Source organism: Nannobrachium achirus (genome assembly GCF_963921795.1).
Source record: "Nannobrachium achirus genome assembly, chromosome: 9".
Lineage (NCBI taxonomy): Eukaryota > Metazoa > Chordata > Actinopteri > Myctophiformes > Myctophidae > Nannobrachium > Nannobrachium achirus.
Window position 1 is genome coordinate 49318958 of NC_137818.1, and position 22965 is coordinate 49341922.

The 22965-nt window shown below is 42.8% G+C and overlaps 1 protein-coding gene and 1 long non-coding RNA gene across 2 annotated transcripts; both read left to right on the plus strand.

Moving 5' to 3' along the window:
- Positions 1-1618: 1618 nt before the first annotated feature.
- On the plus strand, positions 1619-14027 carry LOC308290934 (uncharacterized protein; the record flags this gene model as incomplete). Its single annotated transcript, XM_080732850.1, has 6 exons — positions 1619-1839; positions 5482-5554; positions 6226-6364; positions 8929-9101; positions 13191-13810; positions 13992-14027. Exons 1-6 carry the CDS (start codon positions 1732-1734, stop codon positions 14025-14027), a joined length of 1149 nt encoding a protein of 382 aa, XP_080588976.1. The 5' UTR covers positions 1619-1731.
- Positions 14028-14053: 26 nt separating this feature from the next.
- Positions 14054-22171, plus strand: LOC308291285. Its single transcript, XR_013962325.1, has 4 exons — positions 14054-14305; positions 15791-15863; positions 19258-19335; positions 20752-22171. It is a non-coding gene; the product is annotated as an uncharacterized lncRNA (long non-coding RNA).
- Positions 22172-22965: the final 794 nt, after the last annotated feature.

Sequence of the window (22965 nt, forward strand, 5' to 3'; positions counted from 1 at the left end):
TTTCACATAAGTGAAAATCGTATTAATTGCGGGCGCCCACTGGCCTAATGGTCCAGGCGCATACCACATAGGCATTGCCACATGATGCCTGACCGCATTGCCAGTTCAATTCCCGATCCGGACGACCCTTGCCGCATGTCACTCCCCATTTGTCCCCCCATTTCCTGTCAGTCTATTGTCCTATCAAATAAAGGCATGAAAGCCCCCCGAAAAAGAAAATCATATTAATCGCAAGTTAAAACACAAGATTACTTCTTCCAGCAACACTTTCAATGGGACAAACCTGGTTGTGGATGTCTCAGACAGGCCACGTGGTCCAAGAGGCACAAGGACACAGGTTCACATCTGACCACTGCCTTGGCCATCTCCATTCTCTGCTCCTGGTCTCGTACATAGACCGTAAAAATGAATGGACAAAGTTATTGATGCCTATTTTGTAGGGGTGTAACAATACATTTAATGGCGATATGATACAAATCACGCTTTTATTTGTCTGTAAAAAGTGCCCTTTCCAGACCATGAATGCAGTTTTTACTATGGTGAAAGAAATGCAAATCCTCTCTTTCCAAGCCATACCTGAAGGCAGCATTCAAGAGAATTACCTTGTCCCAGAGTGTATATAAGATTGTCCTAACTCTCCTGAACCTGAATGCAGCATCTTATGTTGAAATAATTGCCCTCTTGTCTAGAAATCCATGCCATTACGCCACATTTCCAGTATTCACTTGATTATGCGTAGTTCAGTGTGGTATCACGCACTGAATTTCAGATTTTTTATTCTTTGTATCATTGTTTGTATATATTTTTTTATGTTCCACATATGATCAAAATCGACTGATGAACAAAGGACTTGTTCGTCTGACCTATTATATAATTGTGGAACTTAATCATCCCTTTTGAAGGTGAGTGTTTTAGTCGGGACACAAGAAAGGAATGTCCAGCTGAATACATTATTCAGTTAACAGAGCACACTGCACACCTGTCCAATATTAAAAGCTTTTATAATAGTTGAGAAAGGAGAAAATAAGAACAGAATTATACAGATATCCATCTTCTCCAATGGTATCCATAATCACGCTGCAGGCGTAGATCACTCCTAGGGGCGGGCTAAAGCCTAGTGACGCAAGGTTAGGGGCGGGCTTAAAGCTGTGCTTCCTGCTACGTAACTCAGCAGCGCCGGCAGTGTCGAGAGAATCTAGCCTGCTGCTGGATGGAATCATGATGGAATACTAGTCTGCCTTGAACTACAGCGCTAACAAAGCCTAGCTGCCTACTCTACTCCGTCTGTTGATCTTAAAGATTTTGATAGTGACAGAGAGAGAAATGGACGTGAACGATTTTTGTCGTTTTTGCAAGGAAAGATTGAGAACTGAATCGGGAACACTTAGACATACTACACAAATTTTTGAGAGGAAAAAAGATCCGAGGGACAGAAATATTTTCGAGCGACTCTGCAATATAGGCTTGACTTTGACTGACCGTCGGAGCAAATCATGTCGTTCTTGTGTTAAGTGTGAAAACCTAGCAAAGCGGTTGGAAACAGCATTACCGATTTTCAGAAAATGGGAAGAGGAAGAAAATGGACCTGGATTTAACCAAGCAGTGTCGGGCGCAGCAGCAGCATCTGGCCATGGTTCTAACCAAGAAGCGTCGCCCGATGATCCCGTTTCTGCATCGTTGACCAGCTCAGACTCATCAAGCCATGGGTCATCTTCCTCTCTCTCAGAAACAATGACCCGAGATTCACCATCGAGGGATGAGAAAAAGAAACGTGTAATGCCAGCAACTGTACAAAGTCCTGCTCGCCCACCAACCTCTGCACGGCGAAGTATTACTGAGGTAAGATTGCTATTTTGTTGTGAATATCGTCGTCGTCTGGTGGAAACCTTGCATGGCCAAATCCGTTCGTTTTGTATTGATTTCTGCGAATCAATACAAGGGGGCATGGCAAGAGAGAGAGAGAGAGAGATAGATCTCACACCTTTCAACAAAGAGAAGAATCAAATACGGCCCTGGTGATTTGCATATCAAATAGCCAAGGAACTACAGTATAATGTGGCTGTGGCTGCATATCAGCGGGTCTTTGACAAAAAGTGTGAAATCCCCCAAAAAACAGAAACAATCACATTGCAGATAGAAAGAGGATACTTCAAGCTTTCCATAGAGCCGCAATATTGGCGAGTTTGACGTCGTTTAATATAATCAGATAGCAAAAAACTGTTTTGATGCATTGGCTGCCTATGGGAGGTATTGCAACCCTTGCCTGGCGGTGCTAGCCTGGGGCTAGCTCTGGTCCATCGCTTTCACCTCCCGCATTGCTCCCGGTGAAGCTCTGACAGACCCGTCGGGAAACGCATGGACTCGAGATTGTCGGCCCCGCCGAGCGCTCAATACTAGTGAAAATAAACAAAACCGTTTCACTACTCACCAAACCAAAGCTCGTTTTGCGCTGTTGAAAGTCTATTCTCCGCGGTGGTGAACCTCTCAGCACCCCACCTACTCTGTAAAATACATTATTTTTGTCATGAAATAAAGTGCATCCAACTCGACCGCCGCTTATTTCCGGGTTGTGAACCATTGTATCTGTGGTGGCCGCTAGGTGGCTCGAGGTGGGTGCGTTTTTTTTCTTGACAAAAATAATGTATTTTATATAGTAGGTGGGGTGCTGAGGGGTTCACCACCGCGGAGAATAGACTTTCAACAGCGCAAAACGACCTTTGGTTTGCTGAGTAGTGAAACGGTTTTGTTTATTTTCACTAGTATTGAGCGCTCGGCGGGGCCGACAATCTCGAGTCCATGCGTTTCCCGACGGGTCTGTCAGAGCTTCACCGGGAGCAATGCGGGAGGTGAAAGCGATGGACCAGAGCTAGCCTGGGGCCAGCCTATACTAATGCAGCTAACTAACTTGTTTTAACGTGTGGGGATGTCTAGCTGCTGCTAGGCTATGGCGGTGCCAGCCTCTATCACACGTGTTGGATTGCAGGGAGAGATTCCATTTCTGGGGGGGGGGGGGGGGGGCTAAAGCCTAACCAGAGCTTTAATTGCCCCCCTCTGAACTTCAAAGGGGTTTTGAACTGCGGTAATTGATTGAGCCATACAAGTGTCAATAGCTCGTTAGTCAATGAAAGCATCAAAGACTACGTACGGCCTGTTTGATGTCTGTAAGAGTGTAGGGGGGTGTTTGTTTGTATACACACAGACTCACCTGATTGGCTGAATGGTTCTGAACCCTAGGATAAAAAGGAAGGATACTACAGAAGGTATCAAAATTGCAGGGGTATTGCACCAGGGGTGTTGTTGCCTGGATTATTCATGAAGCTTTCCCGGAAGAGAAAGATCCCATGATTGGACGCTAGTTGCACTGTTTTCCCCCAGCAAGGTACCAAAAATATTTGTTCTCCACTAGACCCCATTCATTTTCCTCTTTGATTTTCTAACCTTAACACATTGGCTGCCCCTAGAAGGAGCCAGAGTTATGCCCTCTGGCTGCCCAGGTCTAGCCTGACACTTCAGTCCGCACATCACCACCCCCTGCTGGTGGGTGGTGTGTAGTGTGGACTGAAGCTGCACACATTTTAATCTATTTCGAAAGCGCCCAAAGAGAGGGCGCATTGAATGGGCCAATCAGGGTTGTATGCTTGGGGCACATGGTGTGGCTGGTCCGGTCCGGTCCCAGTCCCCTCCAAACAGAGCTCTTGAGCTCACGTGAGACTCGCTCGTGGACTCTGATTGGTGTCCTCTGCCCACGTGAGAGTCTAGTGGACTCTGATTGGTCCGTGAAAACTGTCATGGCGGAGTCAGACTCGACTCGTATTATTTTAATAAACTATGAAATAGTGCCGTTTCTTCACGTTTTAATACCATTTTGCACTAACGTAAACATGCAGACATATAATATGTTATGAGAAATAACGTATTTTTGCAATGTCACGCCACGTCGCCGTCGCGTGTGTGTATGTGTGTGACGTCAATAGGCTTTAGCCTATTGACGTCCACCTCCATTCTATTGCAAACAGCCCTGCTGCGTCAGTGCAGCCTGATTATGGATCCCACTGGGAAAGATGGATGGAAACGGCATAGAGCGCTCGTTTTCAGTTATTGTCCACGACATTGCAAGCGGCGCGAAGGCCAGCGGACCTTGGTCCTGCTCTTCGCGCCGAGCGCCGCAGGCGCGAGTGCCCGCGAAGAGCGGGCCAGGGCCGCGCGAGTTACGAAGCCGTGGTGAATGCAATCGCTCTATTTATGCGGCCTGGGCAAGCGCACGATAAACGCAACGATAATTGGGTTTTGGTGCACCTCGCGCGGTCCAAGTGACTACAACGGAGCGCTCCCTACGTCCGGTTCAGCCAATCACAAGCTTCAAAAATGAGTCCGGGGCGTGGTTATCCATCTTTCCCAGTGGGATCCATAATCACGCGTCAGTGCATGCGTAATGACGTCACTTGGTCACATGACCGTAGTCAGGAAGTTTTGTACTTCCACCTAGTATGGGCCAGTGTAGTATTTAGCTATTGATTGCCGATCTAATTTGGTCATGTTTCCAGCCACGCCCAGAGTTTTAGCCATAAAAACAAACATCAGAGATAAAGGGCTTTAAAGATGGGGAAATGCATTGGAGTATATGGAGAAAAACGGCATCCAATGGAAACAACCCGCGGTGATTGATATTGTGTAATACATGATAATAGATTCTATTGTGTTATAACCACTATTATAATCTATTATAGTGTATTTTAATTATCATAATAATACATTAATACTTAATAGTGTATTATAATCACAGTTAAAAAGGTCAATTTGTTTTTGTGTAATGGAAGATGTAGATATTTTTATGTGGTGCGGTGTAGTGTGGTGCTAAAGCTGCAGTCGAAAAGGGGCTTAACAAGTGTCAATTTGGGGGCAATCTCGAGACAGAGTCAATGATGGAAGAGAGCCAGACCGAGTGGGCGTCGCCCTTTCTTTGATGATGGGTTCCCAGAGCGATTTGGGGGTGGTTGACATGAACAAGTTTGAGAACCACTGTACGAACGTTATGCTATTATCTTATTCGTCAGTATATTCTGGGCTAAATAGAAATCACATAATTATAACAACACCAATATGTTGTCAATCAAGCAAGTTGAACAATGAAAGAGGAGGCTTTCACTTAGAACAAGCATTTTGCAGCACTTTTCCCATTCCCATTCCCAATTTATTTTTTTCTTCCTTTTTTGACGGATTGGGGATCCATCTGCCACCCTACGTACTCGCCAACAAAAGTAAAATAACTGAGAAGCTGAACTTTTGTATGTATTTTTCATGGCTGTGAGGAGGTGATAAAGACTTTATCCACACACTTCAAAGAACTTGCACTGTAGTCCCAGTGTTGTCAGTCAGCACACAGGCTTTTAGGATAAGAGTCTGGTGTAATGTAGCACAGTAGCAAATCATATTAACAATAATTGTGATTTTATTTTTTTATTTTTTTCACATTGATTGTAGCCCCAGGAGCCATCCTTTGTTGAACCGATGCAAGCCACCGGGCTGAAACCAGACATCAAGTCGTGCGGTCTTGGTATGTACAGTTTATTATTTAATCTGATTTATTGCGACTGTAGATCTCATTTAGTATGAAAACCTGCAGATCATGTCAATTATTTATTCAACATGAGGCATCATTCCAAACAACTTTGTTTTACTGTGCTGTAATTAGCCCTATTCACGACCCGCCCACTCAGCATCCCCCGGGTGCTGAAGTCCCGTTTTGAAGGGGAAAATCCTACTATAAGCCTATAGAGTTAGCACAGAAATCGCAAATCTAATGCAATTTCCGAATAGTAAAGTATAAAATACGGCTAGCATGATCAAGAACACAAGATAGTAAACGGCACAAAGCATTATAATTTACTTTACCGTTAGAAATAACGATTTGTTGGCTTTAAGTCCAGTATAGTTTCCCCTTCTAAATTGAAGTCAGCACCCGGGGGATGCTGAGAAACGGAAGTAGGTGGGCGGGCCGTGAATAGGGCTAATCATTGTGTTAGTCCTAGTGTTGTTTGAGAGTGTTGCATTCAATTGCTCATGCCTAGGTGAAGGTCCTGAGGTTGATTCAGACGTCTCTTTCTGTCTCTAGCCTTGCAGCCTTGCGACATAACTCCACTACTTCTGTAAAAGACGACAGAGGCTTATTTACTCAGTTATACTCAAAATAATTATTGAAGTATTTATTCTATTCCTTAATTCTAGACCAGTCTGGGGACTCCAGCCTGCAGATGAAGATGACTGGAACAAGTATATGCTCCGAAAAGACGCAACCATCTTTAAATCCTTCAATAAGCTCTGTGATCTATACAGCCTCACTCAGCTTATTACCCAACCCACCAGGGTGAGTGAACTATCTGAAACCATCATAGATCTCATTGTAACTGCAGACAAATCTAAAAATCACCACGAGAAAACGAGGTGACAAACATTGTCAGATCACTGAAAGCATCCAAAGCTAAAGATGCACACGGGCTTGACACAAACTTTCTTAAAACAAATATTGTCTCTCTGGTGGCACCAATCACACATCTGGTAAATCTGTCCATAAGAAAATGCACTGTCCCAACTCAGTGGAAAGCTGCTGTTATAACACCTATATTCAAATCTGGCTCAAAAACGGACATATCAAACTATAGACCCATAAGCATCTTACCTGTTATATCAAAAGTGGCTGAAAAGTGGATTGTAAAGTCTATTGTTAAACATCTAGACAAAGGCTACACCCCTCTGCATCCTATGCAGTTTGGGTTTCGAGCCTTCCACTCCACCGAGTCAGCAAATTGCTTATTCATTGAAAAGTTAAAGTGTGCTTTGAACAAGGCCCCATGCGCAATGGCAGTATTTTTAGATTTCAAGAAAGCATTTGACTCTGTCAGCCATCAGGTCCTCTTGTCCAAACTAACACATTTCAACTTGTCCCCACAGGCCATCAAATGGTTTACATCATACCTATCAAATAGAGAACAGTGTGTAAGCATAAATGGCATCAAGTCTCCTTATCACACTTGCTCGGTTGGTGTCCCCCAGGGATCAATAGTAGGACCAATTCTGTTTTCTCTGTTCATAAACGACCTACCTGATGTATGTAAAGATGTACATATCCAGATGTACGCAGATGATGCGGTTATACTGACTCATGGAAAGAGCTATGCAGAGGTGTCAACGGTTTTAACTTCTGTTCTGACCAGCGTTCAGGACTGGCTTACAGACTCATGCCTGCTCCTGAATGCAAAAAAGACGGTCTGCATGGCTTTTTCCAAAAGACCAGTTGTGATGGAGTCATCAAATGTGTTTCTGGGTGGAGAGGAACTTGAACTTGTGCCAGAGTTCAAGTACCTCGGGGTCATGTTAGACTCAACCCTAACCTTTAAAAAACATGTAAAAAAGGTTACAAACACAATCAAGTTCAACCTTCAGAACTTTAAACAAATCAGACCTTGTTTGGCAGTTAGTGCTGCTAAATCTTATCTCCAATGCATGATCCAATCACACATTGAGTACTGTTTCACAAACTGGTCTTGCACAGGTATAACGATTCTCAAACCCATTGAACAGCTATATAAGAGTGCGCTTAAGGTATTCGATAGGAAACCCCGCTCATATCACCATTGTAATATTCTTCAGAGGTACCGTTTTTTGAGTTTCGCTAATTTTAAGGTATTTAAACAGGTCAGTATCATATATAAGACCCTAAATGGTCTATGCCCACCTCCCCTAAAGGAATTCATAAAAAGGAAGCCCGATAGAGGACTCAATACTAGAGCAATCACTAGAGGGGATTGCGAAGTACCGTACCGGGTAACCGCTTTTGGAAAAAACACCCTTTCAGTGCAGGGATGTTCAATCTGGAATGACCTACCTCTAACAATAAGAGACTGTTTGTCATTTCCATCCTTCAAGTTCAATCTAAAAAAATGGTTAGTTGACAATCAAACCTGTGACCATGTATAGTTTTAAGAGTACAGCTCATGTCATGTACGTATATTTTTAACTTTTCTTTTCTAATGTAGGGTACTGCTAGTAATATGTGTTGTTTTGTTGTTTTCTCTTGGTTGAGGAAAAATAGTATTTGTATGTATGTTCTTAGGCGCCCTCTCCTAATGTAGGGTTACTGTTTGTTGGTATGTATTGTTTTGTCTTCATGTGGGGACTACGGATGAAATTTAGCATTCTTGCTAATTCCGGCTTATTTACATTGCTTTCATGTAGTGTTCATTAATATGCATTGTCCCGTCTAAATAAACAAATAAAGTAAAGTAAAGTCTTGTATGCGGTCTAAGTGATCATTATATGATTTACTGTACCCGTCAAATACATAAACCTAAAGCCGGCAGTCACAAAACGGTCGAAGCTGGAAACCTTAAAACCTACTCTAGAGAGACCTTAGAGAGACCTTCAATCACAAACTGGTGAATCTAGACTTGTCCCCTGAACTTGCGAGTTTACAGATAGATGAAGCATGGATGGGTTCTAAATCCAAATTCTTAGCTTCTTTAAAATCCATGGCTCCCTTGAGAACAATCAAGGTTAAAGCCTTCTCAGAGCCATGGGTGAATTCAGATATTCAGTAATCAATGAGATTCGGATGTAAATCCCTAACTTCCTTTAAAAACGGCCAGCCTGAAAAGTCACTTTCGAGTCACTAGAAACTGGTAAAAGCCAGAGCCCATACTTACCTCCCCATTTCTTTTTATTATTTTCTCTTTATTTTCTTATCTTTTGTTTTACCATTATTTTTCTTATTGATGAATATCCTCTGCACAGTACTGTGTTCTATCTGTCTGTCATCATTAGTTTAAAAAAAAAATGGTTTCCTATGTAAATAAGCCGTAAGGTTGTACCAGTGAACTGTACTGTCAACTACCTTTTCCTATGCAAACTTCTAATACAATTTCAATCAATCAGTTCTACAGTGCCTGTCAGGACCATTGCTACTACTACTACTAATCCGGAACCTGTACCTGAAATTGAAATTAAAATTGAAGACCAGGAACCTGTACCTGAAATTGAAGTTGAAATTGAAGACCAAGAACCTGTACCTGAAATTGAAGTTGAAATTGAAGACCACCTGGATCTCGGTAAGTTTCATGCTTTCTTCCCTCTCCCACCAGCCAAAGGCATGGGGGAGAGTATGTATTCGCCCCTGTCCGTCCGTCAGTCTGTGCGTCCGTCCGTAATCACGCAAATCGGTAGACAGTGTCTCTACAGTCATGTGATCGACATGGATCTGTCCGATCTTCCATATTCCATCCTGATTGGCTAAAACTGGCTTCCAAAGTTAGCAGGATTGGTCAGTTTTGAATAAAATGCCTGAAATCATGAACGCAGTGTGAGATTTTGGTGAAATTGTGCATGCACATTCCCAATAGGCAGAGGAATAAATGCCACTTAAATATTTTCAAATCAGCCTCATGGTGGCACTATAACAGGCCGATTCATGTTTTTACTTATAACTCCACTGATCAGTGTACAACTTTGTATGTGCACTCCCTAGAGGCCAAGGAAAAACGAAGGTTTTTTCATATCTGCCTTTTATAGCGCCACCAGGACGCTGACTTATGTAAAACACATTTATTCCTATTATTCCTTGAGATTTTATCCAAAAATCATGCAAATCACTACACAGTATCTCTATAGTCGTGTGATCAAGACAGATATTGTCCGATATTTCATATTCCATCCTAATTGGCAAACATTGGCTTCCAAAGTTTGCAGGATTGGTCCATTTTGGACAAAATCACTTAAATCATGAACGCAGCTTGTGATTACAGAGAAATTCTGCACGCACATTCCCACTAGGTCAAGGAACACATGCCACTCTTCTCACATTGGCCTGTTATAGCGCCACCAACAGGTTGACTTTTTCCAAACACATTTTTGTAACAAAATGCCTCAAGTTATAGGTAAAAACACAAATTAGGCTGATTTGAAAATGTTTAAGCGGCATTACTTCCTCGGCCAATGAGAAGGTGTGTGTACATTTTCATGGAAATCACAATCTGTGTTCATGATTGAGGCATTTTGTTCTGCAAACTTAGCCTATCAGGATGCAATATGAAAAATCTGAAAGACCCATTTCATTTAATGACTATCAGAGATACTGTGTACCGATTTGCATGATCCTTGGACAAAATCTGTAGGAGTACTGTTCAAAAATGTGCCTCCTGGTGGCGCTATAACAGACCCATGTAAAAAACCTGGGGCAGATGTTCTGCTCTGGCACCCAGGTAGTGTGCATGCACAGTTTTGCTGCCATTGTGGCAACGGTGCCACAGATTAGCTGTTCACACAGACAGAAGGACAGGTCACACGGACGGACGGACACACACGCGGACGGACAGGTGCAAAACATAGTCTCCCCATGCCCTTCGGCCTGGTTGAGACAATAACGACATTTGGGAGAAAAGAGGTTAAAAACCTACAAAAAAGGGAGAAAAACAGATCACTCACAACTCTTGTTTAATGTTGTTGACTTGTTGTTATACTTTTTTGCATTTCATTGCCACTTCCTAAATAGCCCAGGAAATTTGTAAAACAATCGTTCACTTTGTGATACAAGCACCACATTTTGCACAAAGTTTCCTCTGGACCTACTTTTCCCAAAAGGCACGTTAGCCACTCAATTTATTTAAAAAAGGGTTGGGGTCCCATTGACTTTCTATACAGTAAGATAATACAAAAAGATTAACTAGCATGTGAGGGGTCAAACTAGGGGTTTTTCATGATCCTCAATCCAATGCAAGCATTTGTTTTGCACAAAAAACATTCCTTGGGCTAAAAAAGGCCCCACGAAACTATGGTTTAGTGATGAGTCATCACTTTTCACAGTAGTGTGGGGGCCATTTTTAGCCCAAGGAATGTTTTTTTGTGCAAAACAAATGATTGCATTGGATTCAGAATCATTAAAAACCCCTAGTTCGACCCCTCACATGCTACTTAAAGCAGTTTTATGTTTTTGTATTATTTTACTGTATAGAAAGTCAATGGGACCCCAACCCATTCAAAAAGAAATTGAGTGGCTAACGTGCTTTTTGGGAAAAGTAGGTCCAGAGGAAACTTTATGCAAAATTTGGTGCTTGTATCACAAACCGAACGATTCTTAAAAAAAAAAGTATTAATTTCCCACACTAAAAGCATCTTTTGTGTAAATGAATGCACTACGAAATTAAAAGAGCACCAAACATTTATTTTACTTTAGTTTTTTCTCATTATTTTCCTGTTTGGAACTGGCATTGAACAAAGCTTCAAAGCTTGTCTTGTTTATGCTATTTCAATATGTATTTATATTTGCTTCTTAGGCCAAGAACTATATTTACTTGGAATGGTATCTAAACTTATTATAGTACAATCAATTTGTAGTATTGAAGGAGCAACTAACACTAATAGACATTTGTCCTTCCTCATCAGAATAGTGTGTGTCTCCCCCCCCCCCCCCCCCCCCCCCCAGTGTCTGCACTGCCTGCAAAAAAACAAAACGTGTAAAGAGCCTTGCAAGTATAATATATTGGTTGTAATATAATAATTGATGTAATATAGTTTTAATTATTTTTGTAGCAGATAATTGACTTTGATGAACGAGAATAGACGGTTAAGGGTCGATTCAGAGTCTTATAAGGAGCCTAACTTATTTCGGTTTGGCACTGTCCAGAGTCCAGACCCAAATATGGGTCGGGGGAGCATCAACCGACTAAACTCAGATCCTCTGTGTTGCCGAAAGGTTGTTACATCCCGACTTAATTTGGGTACTCAGCGGTGTCTTCTCATTCATTCAGCCCGGCTTCAAGTTCATATTTTCGGCTGTGAAGCCAAGGAAACAGCGGTCGTTTGGGAGGGAGACACACGACTTCCAAATGCTTGTGTGGTATTGAGCGTCGCATAACGGATACATCAGCTGGCTCTAGCTCTGGCTGGCGCGCCACACACACACACACACACACACACACACACACACACAGCAAGAGAAAATAAGAGCTTAAAGTAAACACAACCTTGCTACCGTTCCGTGTTGATAGCCTATATTACCTCTGTGGTTTATAGCCGATCTGCAAGCTCTGTGACAAGTTGTGACTGTGATGCATGCAGAAAGAGAGGCCGGACATCTATAATGTGAGCTTGTAGATTGAATGTTTTCGACAGCTCGAGCGTGAGTGAGAGAGAGATCGAGACCCCATCTCCATCTGGTGCTGCTGCTCACTGGACCTCCAGCGTGCAGCAGCGAGGACCAGTCAGATATGTATCCGTCCTGCTAACAGTCCGGGAAAAAAAGGGTGATTTTTGGCTGAACGTGGATTCGCTTGTAAAAGTTTTTTTCTCAACTGATTCTTGTAGCTTGGGGTCACCTCTTAAGGATTCAAGAGGATGACCAGTGATATCCATTGAGCATTTTCTATTATTAACCCCTTAATGCCTGAAACATGGGCTCCCATTGACTTTCTATACAGGAGGAAAATACCCAGAAAAAGATTATTTTTCGGGGTATTTAAGGAGGATCTGAGGGGTCTAACTAGGGGTTTGTCATGATGCTGAATCCATTGCAGGCATTTGTTTTGCACAAAAAACATTCCGTGGGCTAGAAATAGCCTCAGAAAACAATACACGTATGGGTGAGTATTCATGTTAGTCGGAGGCCTTAGGGTTTTTTTTTCTCGTGCTAATCAGTCTAAAAGTGCAAAATTTTGCACAGATGTAGCTCAGGGCATGCTCTAATGATTTAGCTAGGTCGGCGACCTTCGGGTCACCACAACACCCACAAAACTCTGAAAAGTGATGACTCATCACTTTTCATCACTAAAGTCGATGGGAATATTTTCCTCCTGTATAGAAAGTAAATGGGAGCCCATGTTTCAGGCATTAAGGGGTTAATAATAAAAAATGCTCAATGGATATCACTGGTCATCCTCTTGAATCCTTAAGAGGTGACCCCAAGCTACAAGAATCAGTTGAGAAAAAAACTTTTACAGGCGAATCCACGTTCACCCCCATTTTTCCCGGACTACAAGCGACTTCGGCACTAGCCGTTAAGAGAGTATGAATGGATTCCCCCCGAACTTAAATCATTTCGGGTCAGGGGAGCCCTCCTGAACCGAAATAAGTTAGGCTCCTTACTGCATGGAATAATGTTATGTTCAAACATTTAATGGGTTTCTCCCATGTCATCTTTTGCCTAGACTTCCTGCACCATCCCATCATGTGTAAAGAGGAGGTTGCTCCTGAACAGCAGGAGAGAAGCCCCAGTCTGGTTCAGGAGGAACCAGAGCCTCCACAGGATAAAGAGGAACAGGGAAAGCTACTTCAGAGACCAGAAGAGACTGATGGATCAATGATGACATTACTTGCAGACAAGAGTGCTGATAAAAAGAAAAGGTTTAGTTGTACAGTTTGTAGCAAAGCGTTTTCTCACAAGGAAACTCTGCAGACGCACATATTCATTCATACAGGGGAATACCCCTTTAAGTGTACAGTTTGTGGCAAAGGCTGTTGTCATCGCAGTAAGCTAAACGCGCACATGATGACTCATACAGGGGAATACCCCTTTACGTGTGCAGTTTGTGGCAAAGGCTGTATAAGTAGGAGTCACCTAAAAACACACATGATTACTCATAGGGAAAAGAGGTGTAAAGTTTGTGGCAAAGGCTTTGCATATAGGAGTCACCTAAAAGCACACAAAATGACACATACACGGGAAAAGCCCTTTACGTGTACAGTTTGTGGCAGAAGGTTTTCTTCAAATTCCTATCTTACACAACACATGAGGATTCATACAGGGGAAAAGCAGGACATCTGTGAGGTTTGTGGCAAAGGTTTTGGTCACAGGGGTGTTCTAGAACTGCACATGAGGACTCATACAGGGGAAAAGCCCTTTACTTGTCAAGTTTGTGACAGAAGGTTTGCTTCCAATTCCCAGCTTACACAACACACAAGGGTTCATACAGGGGAAAAGCCCTTTACGTGTGCTTTTTGTGGAAAAGGGTTCAGGAAAAGTACTCATCGGAGGCTGCACATGATGGTTCACACAGGGGAATACCCCTTCCGTTGTGCAGTTTGTAACAGAGGCTTTGGTCAAAAATGTGAACTAAAAACTCACATTAAGATTCATACAGGGGAAAAGACCTTACCCTGTGCAGTTTGTAATAGAAGATTCAGCAGAAATGCTCATCTGAAGAAGCACATGATGAAGCACAATTGTTCTAACCAAGAAGCGTCGCCCGCTCCAAGTCCTGCTCGTACCACACCAACCATACTTCGCTCTGCACGGCGTATTGCAACTGCAAGTATTACTGAGGTAAGATTGTTATTTTGTAACTAGTGAAAATAGCGGATTTACAAGCATGTTGTGTGCTTTAGATCTGCTATTCACACTAGTTTTGTGCGTCAGTCTTGATGAGACAGAATTTTAGTTTACAAAGAGTTACGAGGTTTCTGCTGGACAGTGGCGATATGCTTATCCTAGGAGTTTAAATATTTGGGGAATAGTTGGGCTTTGTAGTAAATTCTTTTTTGGTCAGGCCTGACCCAAACACAGACAACCATGTTACGATTGATTGATTGATTGATTGATTGAAGTATTTATTAGATTGCATAGGAAAAGGTAATGTTTCATGACAGTACAGTTCACAGTTCACACTAAAAACAGTTCAAATTGGTGAATGTATATACAGTTGGAGGGGGTAGTCTAGCACACCCTGGCTGGAATGAAGTTGGAGGTCCGACTGATGATTTGATGGTCTTTATTAAATCAATGTGAAAACTAAAACATAAGGGCATAAAACACAATCAGTACAAACATTCATAAACCAACGCATGTCCCACAACCAATAAAAGCTGCATGTAACAAATCACAGCTACAACATAATACCAACCACAACAATAAAATCCCACAACAATAATATGACAAACACACAAAATAACATTCTCCTTATTCCCTCTCCAGCTAGGGGCTAAACTGGGTGTCCTTCCAGTGGCATGTCTGTCATTCTATGTGAGCCCAAAGTGCCGCTAAAATCTATAACAGATTATAATCCCATAGCATTTCCATTTGCATTCTTGGCCACTTTTGGCCACATGGAGAAGACTGGAAAGGATACCACTAAAACAAAAAAGGGAGCACTTTTTAATTGGGGGAACACAGAGGCAGGAAGTGCACAACCTGGGTTCAAATGACAGATAAAAGCCAGTCCAATCCAACATGGCCACATTATCTTTGTTCTGCAATGCTATGAGCAAATGAATGTCGCTCCAGGAGGAGTTGGTTTCAGGGTTGCCAGATCAGAATGACAGTTTCCAGCCCAAGCACAACTTAAAACCGGCCCAATTCAATAAAAAAAGAGACCAAATCGGCCAAAACCATGTGAAAGAAACCGCATAATTGAGTTTGAAACGCATTACATAGGCCTACAGATACAATATAATAACCATTAATAGTACACAATAAAACGTTTTCCTCTCACGTCGGCATTAAACGGGTAACCGACACTGTATATGCAGCTGCACCCCCATTTGACGGATTGGGGATCCATCTGCCGCCCTATGTACTCGCCAACAAAAATAAAATAACTGAGAAGCTGAACTTGTATTTTGCATGTATTTTTTGATGGTTGTGAGGAGCCTAGGAGGTGATAAAGACGTTATCCACACACTTCCAAGAAAACTTGCACTGTACTCCCAGTGTTGTCAGTCAGCACACAGGCTTTTAGGATTATGGTCTGGTGTAATGTAGCAAATCATATTGTCAATAATTGTGATTTTATTTTGTTCACATTGAGTGTAGCCCCAGGAGCCATCCCTCATTGGACCGATGCAAGCCACCGGGTTGAAACCAGACATCAAGTCGCGCAATCTTGGTATGTACAGTTTTATTATTTTATTTTATTTATTGCGACTGTAGGTCGTATTTAGTATGAAAACCTGTAGATCATGTCATGCTATGACATGATGCTATGCTACGGGCATAGACGGCCCCTCTCATGGCCCTTATATACTGTATGCCTCATATCAATATGCCTATTGATGGTGGTGATGATGACATCATCACCCGATTGATGACATCACTCTCTTTCCAAGGGTTTTCCCAGTGGATGACGACAATGTGGACAAATAAACACAAACAAACAGACGTAGACTTATAGATAGATAACAGCAGCGTGCGGTACTTGGGACCTGTGGATAAAAGAAAACCTTTAGGATAATGCCCCCAAATATACCTCCAAGACTACTTACTGTCTCGCTAAAGAAGCTGAGGGTAAAGTTGATGGACTGACCAAGCAAGTCTGCAGACCTAAACCCTATTGAGCATCTGTGGGGCATCCTCAAACGGAAGGTGGAGGAGCGCATGGTCTCTAACATCTACCAGCTCCTTGATGTTGTCTTGGAGGAGTGGAAGAGGGTTCCAGTGGCAACCTGTGAAGCTCAAGCCAAAGAGGGTTAAAGCAGTGCTTGAAAGTAATGGTGGCCACACACAATATTGACACTTGGGCCCAATTTGGACATTTTCACTTAGGGGTTTACTCACTTTTGTTGCCAACAGTTTAGACTGTTAAGTTGAGGAGACAATAAAACCAGTAAGGCTCCCTAATCGGGAGATAAGCGACCGTAGGTCACTTATCTCCACCAATAGGGCAAAAATGTGTTTTGCCAAAATCTTCCTGATCCATGTTAATGACATGAGTGTAGACATACTGTGTAGTGATTTTCGTGATTTTAGGGCAAAATCTGTAGGAGCAGTGTCCAAAAATGTGTTTTTAAAAATCGGCCTGGAGGTGGCGCTATATGGGACAGATTCATGTTGATGGGATGAGTGTAGACATACTGTGTACCGATTTGCGTGATTTTAGGGCGAAAATTGTAGGAGCAGTGTCCAAAAATGTGTTTTGCAAGAATCGGCCTCATGGTGGCGCTAGAAGAGGGCCATGTGAGAAATGAGGGGTGGGGTCTCCGCGCCGGCAAGGCGGACGAATAAGTACCGGGCCCGGCTGTCCCGGTCGCTCCTAGCCGGAGTTACGGCATTTTATGTGAGCTGCAGTGTAGGGGGTCCTCCACTGGGGGCGCCACCACTTTTGCATCCGTTCTGGAGCACCAGGAGTCGGTGGTCCCCGGGAATTCCCCGTGAGCAGCCCCGTTGGGGTGGTCATTTGGTCATGTTTGCGCATTTGGTCATTTTTTACATCTGGGGGTCCCCCAGGGACCTGGGGGTCCCTGGAGCTCCGGGGGTCCTTGGAGGTTGTAGTTTGGCAGCCAAGGAACGTGTGTGCAAAATTTGGCATGGATCGGGGCAATGGTTGCGGAGATATAAGCAGGGAAAAAGTGTGACGTGTGAGGTGTGACAGACAGACAGACTGACAGACAGACGGAGGGACGGAGTTACACTTTGTGGTGGTTTTACACTGTCATCCAAGCTGTACACTGACTACTTAACATTGTATCAAAGTGTAATTTCTTCAGTGTTGTCCCATGAAGAGATATAATTAAAATTAAATATTTGCAGAAATGAGAGGGGTGTACTCACGTATAATAATTGTTGCGACCGTCAGGGAGCAGTTTACTATGAAAACCTCCACCGGCCGTCCGTCCGTCCGTCCGTCCGTCACACGTCACACGTCACACCTTTGCCCTGCTCATATCTCCGCATCAGTATGACATCACACCACATGTGTACACAAACCTTTGTGTACGTTGCTGTGGCAACAGTCTGTTGTTGCTGGTCTGTTAGTGTACGTTAGCAACCACCTTAGCAACCATGGTTTTACCCCAAGCAACCAACTGTTTACCCTAGCAACCAACTGTTTACCATAGCAACCATGTTGTTTTACCCTAGCAACCAACTGTTTACCATAGCAACCAGATACGCAGAGCAGGGATATCCATATATGGGCATAAACAGGTGACATCACACTGATGTCAGAGACTCAGAGCAGGGATTTCTCCATAATATATGGGCATAAAAGGGATTCTGTTAGGGATCTCCATATATGGGCATAAAAGGGATTCTGTTAGGGATCTCCATATATGGGCATACAAGGGATTCTGTTAGGGATCTCCATATATGGGCATAAAAGGGATTCTGTTAGGGATCTCCATATATGGGCATAAAAGGGATTCTGTTAGGGATCTCCATATATGGGCATAAAAGGGATTCTGTTAGGGATCTCCATATATGGGCATAAAAGGGATTCTGTTAGGGATCTCCATATATGGGCATAAAAGGGATTCTGTTAGCTGTTAGTGATCTCCATATATGGGCATAAAAGGGATGCTGTTAGGGATCTCCATATATGGGCATAAAAGGGATTCTGTTAAGGATCTCCATATATGGGCATAAAAGGGATTGTATCCCAGATGATGCCCTGTTAGGAGATCCACACTAACAGAATCCATATATGGTCCTACCGACAGCTGCTATAAGCCAACCCTGGCGATAATGTCTGAGTCGAAGAAATGCTTCTTTCCTGGCAAGAATTGCCCCTTTATACTGTAGGGCTCGTTTGTGTATTGTATGACATCACGCCACATCATCGGCTGAGGACTGTGTGTTGTCATCATATCTCCATATATGGAGACATAAGTTGCTCATGCCCAAATATGGGCTGGTGAGGTCAGACTTAGTGTGATGCGTAGGTTATCTCCATATATGGAGATTCAACTTCAATGAGTAACCATGGCAAACTGTCAACTGCCCGTATGTCTTGATAATTGGTAAAACAAACTTTTGGCCTATTTGTGGAGATAAGCGACCAATATCTCCCGATTAGGGAGTCTTACTGGTGTAGATTGTGTGTCATTGCCTTGATATTGTAACTGCGTTAGCCTCATAGCAAGGGTGGATTAAGGCTATCTAAAAGAAAGAACTAAGAGTGGCAGCGGACCTGGCAAATATAAATATAATAATTGCGTTGTGCGTGTATGTACAGTATAACTGCGTTTATCCAGGATTCGCTAACGCTCTGGACCAGCCAGGGCAAATGTCTCATAAGAATCACTGAGGATGGTGTGCGGGGCGTGTTTGGATGCATGGCTGCCACTCAAGACGGCCGTGTGTGCGTGCTTAGATTCAAGGAGCGTGGCCTTAAGATCTAGTGCGGTGGCAGGAAGGACATGAGGCATCATTCCAAACAATATTGTTCTACTGTGCTGTAATCATTGTGTTATGCCTAGTGTTGTTTGAGAGTGTTGCATTCAATTGCTCATGCCTAGGTGAAGGTTCTGAGATTGATTCAGAGGTCTCTTTCTGTCTCTATCCAGTGCCTGCCAGGACCATTGCTATTAATCAGGAACCTGTACCTGAAATTGAAGTTGAGATTGAAGACCACCTGGATCTCGGTAAGTTTCATGCTTTCTTCCCTTTATTTTTGTTCGGTTATATCATATCATACGTTATATATGTATCTAGCCATGTTTAGAAAGATATCACTTGAAGGTGCTCACAGAGGAGGTCATGGGTCCAAATCCCCCTTGGTGGTGCGTCTGGCTTTGTTGAGTGTCTACATTCAGGGGAGGGAAGCTGGACGGGACAGTGATAATTGTCATACCACGGTTTTGAGTGGCACCTGTGTGCCTGAGGAGATGGAAGGCCCCTTGGTTCTCCCGGTGGGGGCTCCTCACTAGTAGGTGAGTCAGTAGGATTCAACAGCATTGACAACACAGAAATGTGTGTGGGGAGGAATCAATTGAAACTAGGAGTAGTGCTCTTCCGAGCACAGGTCTCCACCAGGTCAGGTAGGTTATTGTGGCCTCCTGGTAGCGCTGTAAGAGGCCAAAGTGAAAAGGGTGCCATGTCTTCTTCGGCCTTTCACGGCAATCAGACACCGCATTCATGATTTGAGGGATTTTGTTATATGAAAAGGGTGGCATTTTTCCTAGACCTAGTGGGAATGTGCGTGCAAGATTTCACAGAAATAGCACGTTGTGTTCATGATGTGAGGCATTTTGTTCAAAACTGACCAATCCTGCAGACTTTGGAATCCAATCTTGGCCAATCGGGCTGGAATATGAAATGGCGACGATATCCGTCTTGGTCACATGACTATAGAGATCATGTGTACAGACATCATGTGTACATTTGCATGAAATATGGATAAAATCTGAAGGAGTAAAACATAGAAACGTGTTTTACATAAGTCGGCCTCCTGGTGGCGCTTTAAAAGGCAGATTTGAAAAATGCAGGGTAGAGGGTAGCACGGTTCCAAAAAATGGGAGCCTAACCGAATGGCCCAGAGAAAAATTCTGATTTACTGTAACCGGCCTGAAATGGAGCTGAATTAAAATGGAGCTGGAGAAAATGTACCCGATCTGGCCGGGTCTTTGGCCCAAACTGTGTCCGATGCTGTATTATGCTTATTTTTCACCATTACTTTGAGACTGGTCGTAGACAGAACGCACCCTAGAGTTCTCAAATTCTGCCCAGGTAGGGCCAGGCCTAAAATGAATGCTAATTGATTATTATTCTTATTTGTGCTGTCTGCACTGCCTTCACAAAAACGAAATGTGTGTAAAGAGACTGGCAAGTATAATATTTTGGTTGTAATATACTTTTTTTTTAAGAATTTGTCATGTAATTATAACTATGTATCTATTTGTAGCCGATAATTATTTGATAAAAGAGAATACACGGTTAAGAAATTGAGCATCTATTTATAATGGAAGTTCTTCTCACATGGGTACAATAGAGGAAACACTGCATGTAAAAATGTGTGTTCAAACATTTAATGGGTTTCTCCCGTGTCATCTGTTGTCTAGCCTTCCTGCACCATCCCATCGTGGGTAAAGAGGAGGTTGCTCCTGAACAGCAGGAGAGAAGCCCCAGTCTGGTTCAGGAAGAATCAGAGCCTCCACAGAATAAAGAGGAACAGGGAAAGCTACCTCAGAGACCAGAAGAGACTGATGGATCAATGATGACATCACTCACAGACAAGAGTGAAGATGCGGATGAAAAGAAAAACTTTAGTCGTAGAAAGCAAAATCTGCAGAAGCATGTATTAATGCAAACCCCCTTTATAATTTATACTTGTACAGTTTGTGGCAAAGTCTGTGAAGATGGGAGTCGCCTAAGATCACACATGGTGACTCATAGGGAAAAGACCTTGAGGTGTACAGTTTGTGAACAAAGATTTTTCTCTATTTCACATCTGAAGAAACACATGAGTATTCATACACAGACTTATACATGTGAGGTTTGTGGCAAAGGTTTTCGTCGAAGGCGTGTTCTAGAAGTGCACATGAGGACTCATGATACAGGGGAAAAGACCATACCTTGTAAAGTTTGTGGCAGAAGGTTTGCTTCCAATTCCCAGCTTACACAACACATGAGGATTCATACAGGGGAAAAGCCCTTTACTTGTGAAGTTTGTGGCAGAGGGTTTTCTTTAAAATGTGTTCTTAGAAAACACATGAGGATTCATACACAGGGCTTTACTTGTGAAATTTGTGGCAGAAGGTTTTCTGCAAATGGCGCTCTTACAAAACACGTGAGGACTCATACAGGGGAAAAGCCCTTTACTTGTGAGGTTTGTGGCAGAAGTTTTGCTTCCAATTCCCAGCTTACACAACACATGAGGATTCATACAGGGGAAAAGCCCTTTCCGTGTGCTTTTTGTGAAAAAAGATTCAGGAGAAGTGGTAATCTGAAGCTGCACATGATGGTTCACACAGGGGAATACCCCTTTCATTGTACAGTTTGTAACCAAGGCGTTGGTCAAAGGTGTGAACTAAAAAGTCACATGAGGATTCATACAGGAGAAAAGTCCTTACCCTGTGCAGTTTGTAACAAACAATTCAGTAAAGCTTCTTATCTGAAGAAGCACATGATGATTCATACTCGGTCTGAACAATTGAAACATGTTTAATTGTTATTTTTCAGACCAATTGTTGTGACTGTTATCTCATTTTTGATGTGTTTATGTTTAGTAAAGCTTCAACTGTTTTTACTGTTAAGTAGAACTACCACCACATTAGATTATATCAACATAAATAGATGGGCGGCCCTTTGCAGGCATACCAGTACACAACTGTTTCCAATTATTACATCAAGGCTTGGAGGTGTCTGTTCGGTAACATTAAGGTGCATGTGTTCATAACATCTGTATTATACAATGTGTATTTAAATAACACACAGGGACTAATTTGTTTTTAACAATTTCTGTTAATTGAAAACACTGTTAAACCAGCTAACATAGTAGTTTGTCACCTGTCTCTACTGCAGTACTTGCACTCCTTGCTAGAACTGCCGATATAACTTAGTAAATAATACCATTCACTTTTTATCTGCTTCCGTTCCCAGTCTCTTTCCCCCATGTGGTTATTGTCTCTAGGATCCACCTGGTATAAAAGAGGGGTTGGAAATGCTGAGGTCCAGTTTTGCAACAATGGAACAATTGTTAGTCATGTTTATTTCGATTTTGTTAATAAAAACAGCAGTGATGTTAACCATGTTTTTGCAGTTGATGCCAAAAAGATTTCAGAATTGCCACAGACCGAAGTCAAGCTGAATGGCAGTAGCATGTTTGTTTTGATTGATTCTGAAGCATCAGCAGACTATCAGTGAGACGCCACGTCAGAGTCCTGCAACGGGCCGGGTACTTATCCGTGGGTCTGAGCTATAACGGGCCAATGTGAAAGGGGTGGCATAGATGTGTTTGACATAGATTGGCATCCTGATGGCACTATAAGGCTGGATTTAGACTGCAGTCTAAATCCAGCCTGTATCAGATCTGTGTCACATCCAGACTGGAATATGATTGGTTCCATGTGACCAATCAGACTCAAATCTGGATGTGACTCGGATCTGATTCAGGCTAGATTTGAGTGCAGTCTAAATCCAGCCTAAAAGGAAGATGTGAAAAATGCAGAGCAAAGGTTTTTCCTTGGCCTTGGGGAGTGCATATACAATGTTTTACACTGATCGGTGGAGTTATAGGTAAAAACACAAATCGGCCTGCAATAGCGCCAGCATGA